General features: G+C 44.4%; 1 protein-coding gene across 1 annotated transcript; it reads right to left on the bottom strand.

Annotated features, from left to right (window-relative positions):
- Window positions 1-382: 382 nt before the first annotated feature.
- EIF4G2 (eukaryotic translation initiation factor 4 gamma 2) lies at window positions 383-11,866 on the bottom strand (the record flags this gene model as incomplete). Its single annotated transcript, XM_082283440.1, has 22 exons — window positions 383-1,206; window positions 1,509-1,630; window positions 1,738-1,949; window positions 2,388-2,592; window positions 2,812-3,070; window positions 3,355-3,570; window positions 3,653-3,757; window positions 3,991-4,116; window positions 4,877-4,990; window positions 5,426-5,586; window positions 5,677-5,818; window positions 6,004-6,102; window positions 6,187-6,270; window positions 6,818-6,928; window positions 7,326-7,477; window positions 7,562-7,628; window positions 7,713-7,844; window positions 8,527-8,629; window positions 8,979-9,104; window positions 9,518-9,583; window positions 9,738-9,848; window positions 11,802-11,866. The coding sequence occupies 22 exons, from the start codon at window positions 11,864-11,866 to the stop codon at window positions 1,141-1,143; spliced, it is 2,844 nt and encodes a 947-aa protein (XP_082139566.1). The 3' UTR covers window positions 383-1,140.
- Between the last annotated feature and the right edge of the window lie 371 nt (window positions 11,867-12,237).

Raw genomic sequence — 12,237 nt, 5'->3', positions numbered from 1 at the left:
ATTTTTTTTGCCAATTTGATTTGAGAAACAGGCAGCTAACAGACAGTGCCACTTGATTCAGAAACATGCATGTGGCCTGGGGGAAGCTCAAAGCATTACCAAGTCAAAAGCACATACTCACTGATAAAGCATACATTGGACCACAAGGCAAACCCCTACCGCTTCTTCAGCAGAATTCCATCATTTTCCTCCTGTCACAACACATCTGTAGTGTCTAATCTTGTCTGTGACCTTATTTAGAATCCATCTGCATATCCAGACAAGGAGTGTAAAAATAATTTCAGGATGGTTGCAACCTAAGGCAACTCCCACTGATGTTTCCTTTCTTAAGTGAACAAGTCACCAGCCAAAGCTTTTCTACTGGGAGACATTCAGAAACAAGTCAAGTATCACAATGTTTATTGATAGATACAAGTATATAAAATCAGGGCATGAACATGTCTTGATAAATTAAGTAGACTTAATTTCAGTACTATAAGAGGGACCAATTCAAATTTCTCACCATGTCATGTTTCACACCCACAAAAACCTCTTCCAAAGGGCATTAAACCATCTCTTCAGCCGATCAGTTTTTGTGCAAGTAAACTGTTCCTTTTAAAAAAAAGACTTGTGCACTTGCCCAGGCTCAAGGATATTAAAACCTAGCACATAAAGCCCATTACTAGAGGTAGAAATACAGGCAAATATACTATTACGGCAACAACCATCGATTACAGTTAAGGATTCTCTGTAACAACCAAATGGATAATCAAATATTGCAACAACTCAAGTATTACACTGAGCAAAGTGCATTTCTACAGTATTCAGTGTTGCTATTCAGTTTTCTAACTTAAAAACAGCCTATGATAAATGGCAGCAAAGACCCTTGCAACAGACTGCTTCTGCTCGAGAACTTATGATGTAATTATTGCATGCTGCTAATACACTGTTATCTAAACATTAAAGATACTCTAAAATATTTTTATTGTAGACTATTAAGACATACTACAAAAACCTTTTGCAGAGAATATCCTACTGACATACTTCTGCTTTAAATATTGTGAAACATTACAGCGGAATGAATTTTCGCAGTGGTTAGGTCAAATGCAGTTACATCATAGCAACAGTATGTTTGCACAATTTAAGGCTTTGGCTGGTTCTTTAGTCAGCTTCTTCTTCAGATTCTTCTTCTTCAGCAGTTTCCAGCCAGGTTAACCACTGGTTTACCTGCAGTTACACAAAACTCGTTTAAGGGACCAGGAATTGTTTCCCCATTAGGTACCTCTGCAGAATATTCATCTTCCCCCCCCCCCAACTCATTTTAAAAAACCTTTCAGCCACACTTGCACTACACACAGGCCTTCAGTAAACCAGCAAGATTTAGTTCGCCTTGCTTTGAACTCCTTCCTAGTGAAATATTCCAAGAAGTTTCTAGGTATTTATAAGTCTTAGACACTTTGAAAATCTTCTCAAACACTCCAGTGCAGCAGAAATAACAAAAAACAGGTCTCTAGTGTTAGCACACTTACCTGGAATAAAGCTTTGCCTTTCCCTGGAAACTCTTGAGTAATGTCTTCTTTCCATGCCAAGAAGGCTTCTTCTTCAATAATCTCCATGTCATAGAAATGAACAAAGAAGCGCAGTAACATGCCTATCAAAGCAAATTTAAGCTTGGTTAGCTTTGTAACTTTCTCAACAGCTTACCAGACTAAGAAATGCAGTGACAAGCCAATTCAAGCAAGACCTCAATGCACTTACCTTTTGGAAAATTATTGTTGTAGCAGTGCACCTGGAGTGCATATAAAGCACTCACTTGCAGATCAACGTGGTCATGGAGGAACTTCTGCATCACCGGCTTGAAGGAAAGAAGCAGCTGTTTTTCCTGCTCGAGCTGCTCTTTAGATGGAGCAGATGAAGAATCTGATTCGTCACTGGGTGGGTTTACTTCACTAGAAATATACTGCAAGAAACTGGACAACAGAAAAGCCAAGCTAAGTTCTGTAAACTAAGAGATCAAGCACTTTACACTTCAAATTCAGATAGCTATCACTACCAATATCCTCCTGCTTGCACCTGCAGTCAGGAGCATGCACAAGGATTTGTATTGTGGTTGACAGCACACCACAGAAATTCTTGTTTTGCCTATTATAGCTCTGCATTTTAGAGAAACACACAGGTCTAGACTTTTTCCCAAACAAAACACTACTTCACACTGATGCAAGTCCGGAGACTTGCTTTTCTTCTCAAATACAACAAGATTTTAACAGAGAAGGTTCACTCAGAACAATGTCTCCCCAAGTACTGCATCTCAGATTTCTGTAGAGCTACATTTCAGCCTTTATGGAGTAAGTGCCTTACTGGTAGCTTAACCAAAGAAGTACCTAAAATAAATCAAAACAGCATCTCACCTGGTCATCAATATATTCACAAATCCCTTATCTACATGAAGCTTGGGTGAAATGTTATCTTTAATCCACTTATAGATGGCTTGAGGGGATGGATCTGATTTTATTTGCTTTAGCAGTTCCTTCTCCAGTTTCAGAAGTGGGAACAAGAAGCTAAGCCCCTTCCCTTCCAAGATCTCCAGCATGCGATCCTTGTTCTGGTCAATTTCTGACAAGGAAATGAAGACACATGTAAGTGCTTGTGCTCCTCAACAGCTGTAAGTGATGTTCATGGCTCCAGCCATCCCTTAAGAAACACCATTTCCTAACAAAAATGACAGCTGATTCCACCCAGGTAACCCTGCACGTTATTTCACTCTGGCATCAACTAGAACAACATTGTTTACTCTAAGATCAGGAGACAGAAGAGCTCTGTGGCAACTCTTACCTGGTAACATTTTCTGCATATTCACTTTGCTTTGTTGGAACAATTCTGTTAGCCATTCACGGTCTTGTAACTTAGCTAACTGCTGAAGGCAGAGCAGGAAGAGAGGGAAGTGGGTGCCGCTTTCCAGTGGTTGAGCCAGTTCGGAAATGCTCACCAGGTCTGAAATAATGGCACGGGCTGCAAACTGTGCTAAGTAGGATTTCACCAATGGGATATCCACCTCCAGTTTGGGACACTGGTCCAATACATTCAGGAATGCCTAAGGAACAGTACACATACACGCTGAAATTCTCCAGTAATTTTGTTCCTGTGCAATATAATACTCGTAGTACATTTTCTGTATTCACCTGCAAAGAGGTTCCAATTCCCCAAATACTACATTCCTTCCTTTTATTGCTTCTTATGCCCCTCACAGGTTCATATACTATTTTTACGTCCTCAGATCAACAGGACTTAAAAAATACTTGCACACTGCGCTTACAAGTGGCTACACCCCATGAAGAGCCAAGAAACAAGGAGTGCAAGATTATCAGACCACAGTACCTGCATGAAGTTGTCACTAGTGGCTATTCCCTCCTGCTTGAGCAAGCTGATCAAAGTACTTGCTTTCTCTTTGTCCTCATCTGATCTATCTAGGGACTGAAGGATTACTTTGCTCAGCATCTCAGGAATGAAGTGTTTCGGAGCTCTCATTTCTCTCACAGTATTGACAGCATCATTAGCATTTCCATTGTTCAGATACTCAGTCACAACAGCCTCCTAGAGAGAAAAGTAGAGCTAAGAGTTCTTTTTGAAGACCACATCCAAAGCTGTTAACACTCACTACTGCACACTAACTTACAGTTTGTTTAAGCAGCTCTTCCTTAGAAGGAGGTGGTTTCTTGGTGGTCTTTGCAGGCTTCTCTTGTATAAGTGGTGGATTTGTTTTAAGACCAAGTTGAGGCGGCTGAAAAAGATACTAGAATTTGTTTCTTTGCAGCACATCTACCTTTGCTTATATCAACTGTAACCATACTACACATACAAATGCAGATGAAACTCTGTTTTCACACATTCTTTTCCCAAATACTGCTCTGTACAATCAAAGACTTCTCTCTCCCCTCCCACAATAGCAATGAAGTTTTCCAAGCACAAACAGGTAAATATAGCAAACAATATACAGGAATTTTTTGTACTTACCTGTCCCAAAGGCGGTGTCTGAGTGCGTGGTGGTTGAGCACTGGGAGGAATCATAGTTATCTGGGGCTGAAGCTTTGGCACTTGGTTTTTATTCATTAAGAAAGACTGAGCAGGTCTCAGGCTAATCTGTAAACAGTAAGTCAGAAAAAACTCAAACTGTTTCAAGTATTCTGACCAACAATACACAGCCATGGACTCTCTCCAACTGATCTCACTGAAGCATGATTCCATTTCTACAATACTTAAATACAGATTAAGCCACACGTGTTCTGAAATTCCCCCAAAAGCAAGTTACTGGCATTTAGTTCAATTGCTATAAAAACCTGGAAATGCTCCTTTTAGATGCAGTATGTTAGAGACCCAAGAAGATAATCAGCATGTTTGCTGATGTATTTTACAGCCAAGATAAAACTCTACCAAATTGCTCAGAAATCAAGGATACAAGTCTGGTTAACACTCAAAATCACAATGCAATTTACTCTGCATTTGAAATTTTGCGTATTAGCCAGTTCTAAACAAAAGAGAACAAACAAAAAAATTAACCTGGTCCAGCACTTCAGGGTTTCTAAAGTTCAGGATTTTCTGAAGTTTTAATTAAATGTATTATTATCAATAGGATGCATGGGAACTGATGTCAGAGTAGTGCTCTTGGAAGTGTGTGGGAAGGGAGGGACACCCCAAAAAATTGCCCTCATATCTCAGTCTTGCTCATAGGACGCTGGATACCCTATAGAAAGTGAGGGGGGTAAAAGGTGAAAGAGGAAGGGACAAAGAAGGAGGAGGAGGAGGAGAAAGAGTTCCAGCATTAGTCCTCATAATAACGCGTCTTGCTATAATCATTGGGCAATATTTAGAATAGGCTGTAAGTAATGTACAGGTCATGTACCTCATCTGCATTAAGCTGTCCTTTCTTAGAAAACCGAGGTGGCATATCCTTCGACTGTCCTTGTTGCTGGGATAAGAGTCCCTGATTCTGGGTATGGTAGAGTTGGCTTTGCCCCTATTTCAGAAAGGGAGATATAGAGAAAGAAGTGCAGATGATGGAGTGGCGTACATCATATGGTAAAGTAGTACCAGAGGGACCAGAGGAACAAAGATTCTATTTGCCAGGAAGGGAGAAAGAAGGAGCAGGGGTGGTGGGAGAATAGCATCTATCCCTAAAAACAGGGCTATCTTTTAAATAAAACACACCGTTCTGACCCACCAAAGCCACATGCACCTTTTCCTTGCAGTTAAAAAAAAACCAAAAAGTGTACTTCTTGCATCTTTTGTACAATTTAAAAAGTGGTTTAGAATTTTTGTATCACCTGAGCATCAGTTACCAGAATCAAATCTGAATAGGTCTTTCAACATAAGCAGTCTACAATCCATAACATACGCATCTCAGGAAGAGCTTCTAAACAAGCTGAAGTCATCATGTGAACATCTTCCTTACCTGACTTTTCAGAAAAGATTTGCCTAGGTCTCCAAACTGGGATTGAGCAGAAGGCATGAGGTGACCCCCATGGCCATTGAAGAGTTGGTTTGAACGATGGCGTCCCATGGTGGGTGAAAATCTATCCTGAATAACTCCTGGACCAGTACCAATTCCGCTACCTGGATTAAGCAAGGAGACAAATGACAGTTTTAGTTCTTGTTCAGCACAGCAAAGTTACAGCCATCCCATCACCCCTGCAGTGTCTATACCTGGCATTTGTCCAAACATATCAGCAAGCCCTCCGAGTGGGTCCCTGTCAAGTTTCATCCTGGGTGGCATAAAGGGTCCCTCCAGAAAGAAGTCGCTTCTCATCCCTTGAGACATAGGAGCAGGAATAAAAACTCCCAGATCCTTTAAAACAGGAATTATCATTTTGGTCAGCTTCAAGTAACAGTCCCTGAGAAAGCCAAGCTTTTAGCCCCCAGCTACTGAAGTCCACCTGGTTTTAACCCTTAACCCAACCATCACACTGTGTGAAAACTACTCCCAAGTGCACAGCACCAAGCCGGGCTCTGGACCTTGGATGCAACACTTACTTTTACTGCATCTTGACGGATTTGATTGATAGTCTTTGGTCCATTGTCAAGAAAAGCTTTGCGAGGAACCCAGTTGTGTTCTCTCAACTCCACAGTATCCTTGGATGAGAACAGGATATTAGGAAAGCATTCAAGACAATTTTGCAAGAAGAAAGCAGAAGGGAAACCATTTTATGATCATACCTGCAGCAGGAAACGAATCCTTGCTGGCAATTCCTTACTTGACATCAAGGAGCGCATACGGGCAAAGTACTGATCCATTAAGGACTGGGGGAACAAAAGTTACAAGTTAGGGTAATTCTGTCAGTGCCTTGAGTGTTTTTACTCAAGACATCCGAAATGAAACAATACAACAAGCTGCCCTTTCCTGCCATCTCATCTCCTTGATGACAGAATTAAAGATGTAATGCATTAAGACATTTGAGTCAGAGAAGCAACACAGCCCAAATTCTCATTTATTTTAAGCTTAACGTTCCAAACTCCCCATCTATCAAATCACCTAGCTGTGCTAAGAATAGTTCCTCTCAGCACATCTTTTCAAACAGCTTGTAGGGAAACAGCAGTCTCACTTTTGTGACTGCCTGATGACCCCTAACTACATCCTGGGAGAAGTGTAAAACTTTCAAAGATTGGCTCCTTTTTCTATTGGGAGAACTGGTGTAGGAGCCATACTTGGCACTCTTCTCTGAAAAAACCCAAAAAACTCAAACCTCTGTTTTGTACTTATGAATACTGAATACAGAAGGTTCAGGCCATCAGAAGTCTCAGCTACATAGTTTAATTAGGTTAATGACTGCACTGGATAGGCACATACCTTGGCTTTCGCATGATCTAATCTAGGTCCCACTGTCCTCATTATCTGACAGAGGCACTCCAAATCCTCCCCCATATCTTTGAGTTGAACTCTCTTCTTCTTTTCCAAAAGCTGAAATATTAAAGGGGAAATTTAGGATTTAAAAATTTTATAAAAAGCAACAAACTTTGTACACTGACAAATACAAAAACATTGTTTTGTTCTGAAGGCAAATGGACTTAAAAATTAAGTTTTAAGTACTGCCAATTCTTAAGAGTGTGTACTTTCAAGCACCTCGAGTACACTTATCTAGGCCAAACTACATTTTCTCTTGAGACAATTCCTATGGCTTTGAACAAAGCTGATTTTACTTCTTAGTCATGCCAAAACATTAACAGTAGAGGATAAGTAATGGTCAGGAAATATTTTTGTGGCATTTTATGCTCCCAAAGCAGCACCAACATTTGCACTTTTTTTTCATTTTTAAGTTTTGTTTTGCTCCTAGTCCCCACCCAATCTAAATACTCACTGTTTTGATGCACTTATGAAGGATAGATTCATGAATAAGATCAAGCTTGCCAAGTTCTCCAATGAATTTGATGTTCCCCAGCATCTTGATCTTGGCAATGGCTCTCTGTTCCTCCTCCTCAGGGAGGAGGGGACCATCATGCTTATCATAGACTGGAAAACAAAGAAGCCTGTTTTACATGGCTGTGGGAAAAGATGACAAATAGATTCTGCATTTGAAGTGGTTTTAGAACTTACTATCAACATTTCTGGTTCGGTTTTCAAATTCATCTTGAAGTTTAGATATTAGGAGGCGTCTGAATGTCTACGGAAAGAGAAGAAAACAATTCAGCTAATCAGGTCAGCTACACATGCAAGCTTACTACTCCAGATTGAGAGATGTACTCACTGTGCTTTGCTTCTGTCCTGGATGACTCTCTGCTGATGGGCCATCAAAGTTGGGTGCATCTTCTGCCAGTCGCAGACATAGTTGAGCGTACAGCGAGCTATACTTGGGCTCTTCAAGGGCTTTGTCTACGATCTGCAGAGATTCACATTGAGTAAGGCAACAGTAGGGTGCAAACGTTACCAGGAAAATGAGTTGCAAGACACAGAATGGATTATTACTATTCTCATCTAAAACATCCCATTTTCTGCTAATCAAATACAGAAATAGTGTGATCCAGCACCAGTCTTAATGCTGAAGCAAAGGACAAAAGCTATTGCATGCTACTGAAGAGCCTCTGTAATCCTTGGCCAACAAAACCCAAGTTTATCATCACAACACTAAAGTTAGTATCACCAATCTGATCTCAGATTAAAAAAAAGTGATGTAACAGTTACATCAGTGTCCCAAGAGGTCACAAGTGGTAGCCTTTCCAAAACCATGAGGCTTGGTCCTCAGGAAAAGAAGGGGCAAGTGGGGGGTGCAAGCAAATAAGACCACTAATTAGCATCTTAGATTATTAAAAAAATAAATCATAGGATCCCCAGTCACATTTAGTGATCATGGAGATTTCTAAATGATGAAGTTCAAGCATTAAACCTACTTCTTCCCCAAGAGATCCTTTTTCATACAGAAAGCACAGGTGGGAGGTGGTGTTGGATAATCCAAATACACAAAAGCATTACCCCTGCTACTTCTGTATCCCATTAAAACCAACCAACCCCTTGCTTTTTAGCATGCAAGACAATTGTAGTTAAAAGAAATGCACCAAGCTTACCAGCAGTATGACCCCTTTTAGGATGAGCTTAGATTCTACACCCACATTGAGGAGCTCAAGGCATAGCTTGTCAAACTTCTCAGGAGTAAGCTTATTTAGTATGCTAAAGAGGAACAAAAACCAAAACCGCAATATAAAGATATTGTAAGCATGCTACGAGTCACTTTAGACTCAACTTATCTTTACTTTTTAAGTCTATTAAAAACTGCAAGTGTAATTTTCCATTTAACCGGGTTTTTTGAAATCTTCAGAATGTGAAGTATCATTAATCTGCTTACAGGAATTACCTTAAGCATTTGCTGCTGCTAGATTATCAGGTTGGTTCCTTGCGAAAGGACACACCTCCCCCAAACTCAAGACCCACATCTCCCTTTCCTCCAGCCCATTTCTCAGGTACACATTGCTAATTGAAAGAGTAAGGAAAGAAGTCAGTAATTTTATGAAGAACTTACCCTCTTACTTTCCTGAAGATTGCATCATGTCGTTCTTTGTCGTTTGCGGAGTCGTCATCTCGTCTAGTGCTTCGTGAAGGAATCCATTTCTGAGCGTTTTGCCCTGGGGTTTTCCCCAGGAACTCGCTGTAAAATTTTGAAGAATATGGTTGTTCAACCAGAAACAAGTGATTTAAGGAACTGCCCTTTTAACCTTTCAGTGCTGCCTTACTCAGGCCAATTCTACTCCTTCCTTTGTTAAGAGTGCACAATTGCCCCTTTCAACACTGGTGCACAGAAAAGTACTCACTCAACAACAATCCCAGGCACCCAAAGAAACTCTCTACACATTTTAAACTAAATACATCAACAAGCCCATGCACCACCTATCATCCATGAGGTACACTTTACAGAGCACAGACTGGAAAACATTTAAAGGTCTTTAACTCAGTAGGTGCTCATTGTACAACTTAAAAGCTACCCTATTTTCAGTTCTGCATTCACCATCAAGCATGTTCTGACTTTGAAATCATGCAAACTCAAAGAGTGAGATGACACACCTGTTGCTGGCAGTCTTGGGATAGTGCTGAGGTGCACCCCTACCACCTCCTCCGCCTGAAGAAGCACTGTTAAGAACAACCATGGAACCCTGGGTAAGTTCAAACACTCGATGCCTTCAAATATCTCGGTTTTAGTATAAACATTACACTAATTAAAGTCCTCGTCAGAGGAGATTTTCCATTGCTAACTGCTCATTAAACAAACAATAGGCACTGGTACCTGAAACGAGAAGCACCCCCTTCTGCAATCGCACTCTCCACTTTGGCGGCTTGACAACGAAGAATCTTCAAAAGAATAAAATTAAATTGACGGGGTAGGGAAAAACAAAACCTAGAAAGACAAACCAAGCATTCATATTATAGTTGTTTTACTATCAGCCACAGCGTCTTATTTTAGAAAGTACAAATGTTTGTTCGAGAATAAGAACCCTCCAACACTGAACTTTTTATAAGGTAAGAAAACTTTCATTCATGCAATACTTGGGACAGTCGCAGAAAGGCCCATTTTATAATCATAGCCATGTTTTCCAGAGGGGATATGGGGAAAGAGGTAAAGTAATCACGGACTGAGCAAAACCCTTAAGTTTACCAAAAGCCAGGAGTACTTGCACAAAAGAAGGAAAGTACTTTTTTCTGATTATATAGCACAATGAGTCCTTTATTAATGCGACTTAGAAACCATGACTTATAATAGCACGACAAAGCAGCCGAATTCCGAAGCGAAAAGCATCAGACAACAAAACGCACGCTTAGCGTACTAAAAGGCGTGTATTCTCCGTCCAAATGGCGTACCAAGCTACCCAATAATGAAAAAAGGCGCCGTCCACCCACCACCTCAACTTTCAGCTTGCAGAAAGAACCTCACTGCACTGCTCACGCAGCAGAAAAGCGATCACGGGGACAGAAACGCCTGGGGGAGGGAGCGTCCCGGATGGGCTCGGAGCCCTCCCAGAGCCGAGCGCGGCGAGTGTCCCCCGTCCGCCCGGCGCGGGCACGAGGAGCGGGGACAACATGGCGGCGGCGAACAAAAGGCTCGGCCGCGGAGGGCGCCCCCCGCAGGCTCCGCGCGGCGCCGCCGCCCCCCCGCCCCGCCCGGCGGGCGCCGCCCGCTGCCCGCACCCACCCGGCTCTTTGTTCTCCGTGAGGGCGCCGGGCGGGACCCGCTCCTCCGCACCACGGCGGAGCGCCGGCCACCCCGCGCCGCCCGGGGAGGCGTGAGGGGGAAGCTGGCGGTATCGTCCCGCACCGCGGCGCCCGAGCCCCCAAACAGGAAACGTGGGCGAGGCTGCTGCCGGCTGACGCGGCGCCTCGACGCCCGCTCTCCCTCCCGCGAGGGAAAGGCAATGAAAAATATAATAAAAAAATATTTTAAAATCTTCTCGTCACCTCCCCACCAGCAATAAGCGGATGCTCAGACTGCTACGTGTACCGCGGCTACTCCCTCCAAGGGAAACCTGGGGCACAGTGCGGGCGCCTGCACACCGCGGCCAGACCACCATATTGCAGCCCCTAAACGTATCGCCCGTACGGACCGGCACTGCCCGATCCCATCTCCCTCGCTCTAACCCGTAAGGCTGCCGCTCAGCCTCCCCTCCGCGCCCGGCGGGGTCGACCGAGCTCCTCCAGCCCTTCGCTCAGCAGCGGCGGCGCTCGCAAAGCCGGCAGCTGGAGCAGCCGCCGGCCCGGGCCGCCATTTTGTGCGGGAGCAACAGACAAGCAGCCGACAAGAAAATGGCGGCCACTCCGGGCAGCCGCCATTTTAAGCTGCAGCTACAACAGTACCCGCTCACTCCCAGCCCCAGACCCGCGCTTCTCCCACCACTCCGGTATTTCTCACCTTCCCTAAGGCCTTGTCAGCTTCCCCGGGTCCCGGCGGCTACCAAGGGCAGGGGAAAAGGCAAGAGAAGGGGGGGGAGGGGAAGGGAGCCGGGGACCGGGGCTGGGGAGGGGAAGGGGGGAGCGCGCGGGACAGGGCGAGTCTCCGAGTCACCACAGCAGCAGCAGCACCGGCCCGACGCCTCCCCCCGCCACCTCCATAGAGCGCCGACCACCGCCGCCGCGTCTCGGGCGCTCCCCGGCAGCCCCACTAACTTTATCACCCTTCACGCAACCTACCCCACCTCCCGCCGGCACCCACCAATCGCTGCCGAGCGCTCCACCCGCCCTGCCAATCACAGCCGAGGAAAGGGGCGGTGCCAGAACCGGGGTGGGCGGCGGAGGGAGGCGGTTTGGTTGCGCCGTGCTGCCGCCGCAGTGCAGCACCGGTATTCACGAACGCCGCTACGCTGATGGCCTCTGGTGCCGCCGCGCAGGGTATCGGGGCCTGCGCAAGTGGCGCAGCCGCTTCATGGCGGCCGCTCGGCCGCCGCGTCCCCGCGCCGTTCGCTGCCGAGCTGCAGCCCTCACAGAGCTCCAGTGCCGGGGGTCTGCCGTGCGAGCTTCAGGCACGTTCACAGAAGGGTAGTTTAATATATATATATGGTAATATAGATGTTCGTAAGATTTTTGTTTATTTGGGGTTTAAAAAATTTATTTAATAGATTTATTTAGGCCCCCTCTGTCAGACCACATTTCGGATTTGGTTGAGGTAAAAAAATGAGGCGACAGCAAACGGTAGCCCTGGGCTTGCAATCAGACCCGGAGGAGGAGGTATTGCCATCTCAGCTCCAGGAGCCTGTGTGGACGGATCCAGTTTCAGGTTTGCTTTTGGGTTTTGGAAA

The sequence above is a fragment of the Coloeus monedula genome (genome assembly GCF_965178545.1).
Source record: "Coloeus monedula genome assembly, chromosome: 6".
Classification (NCBI taxonomy): domain Eukaryota; kingdom Metazoa; phylum Chordata; class Aves; order Passeriformes; family Corvidae; genus Coloeus; species Coloeus monedula.
This window is presented reverse-complemented; position numbering and strand designations above follow the sequence as displayed.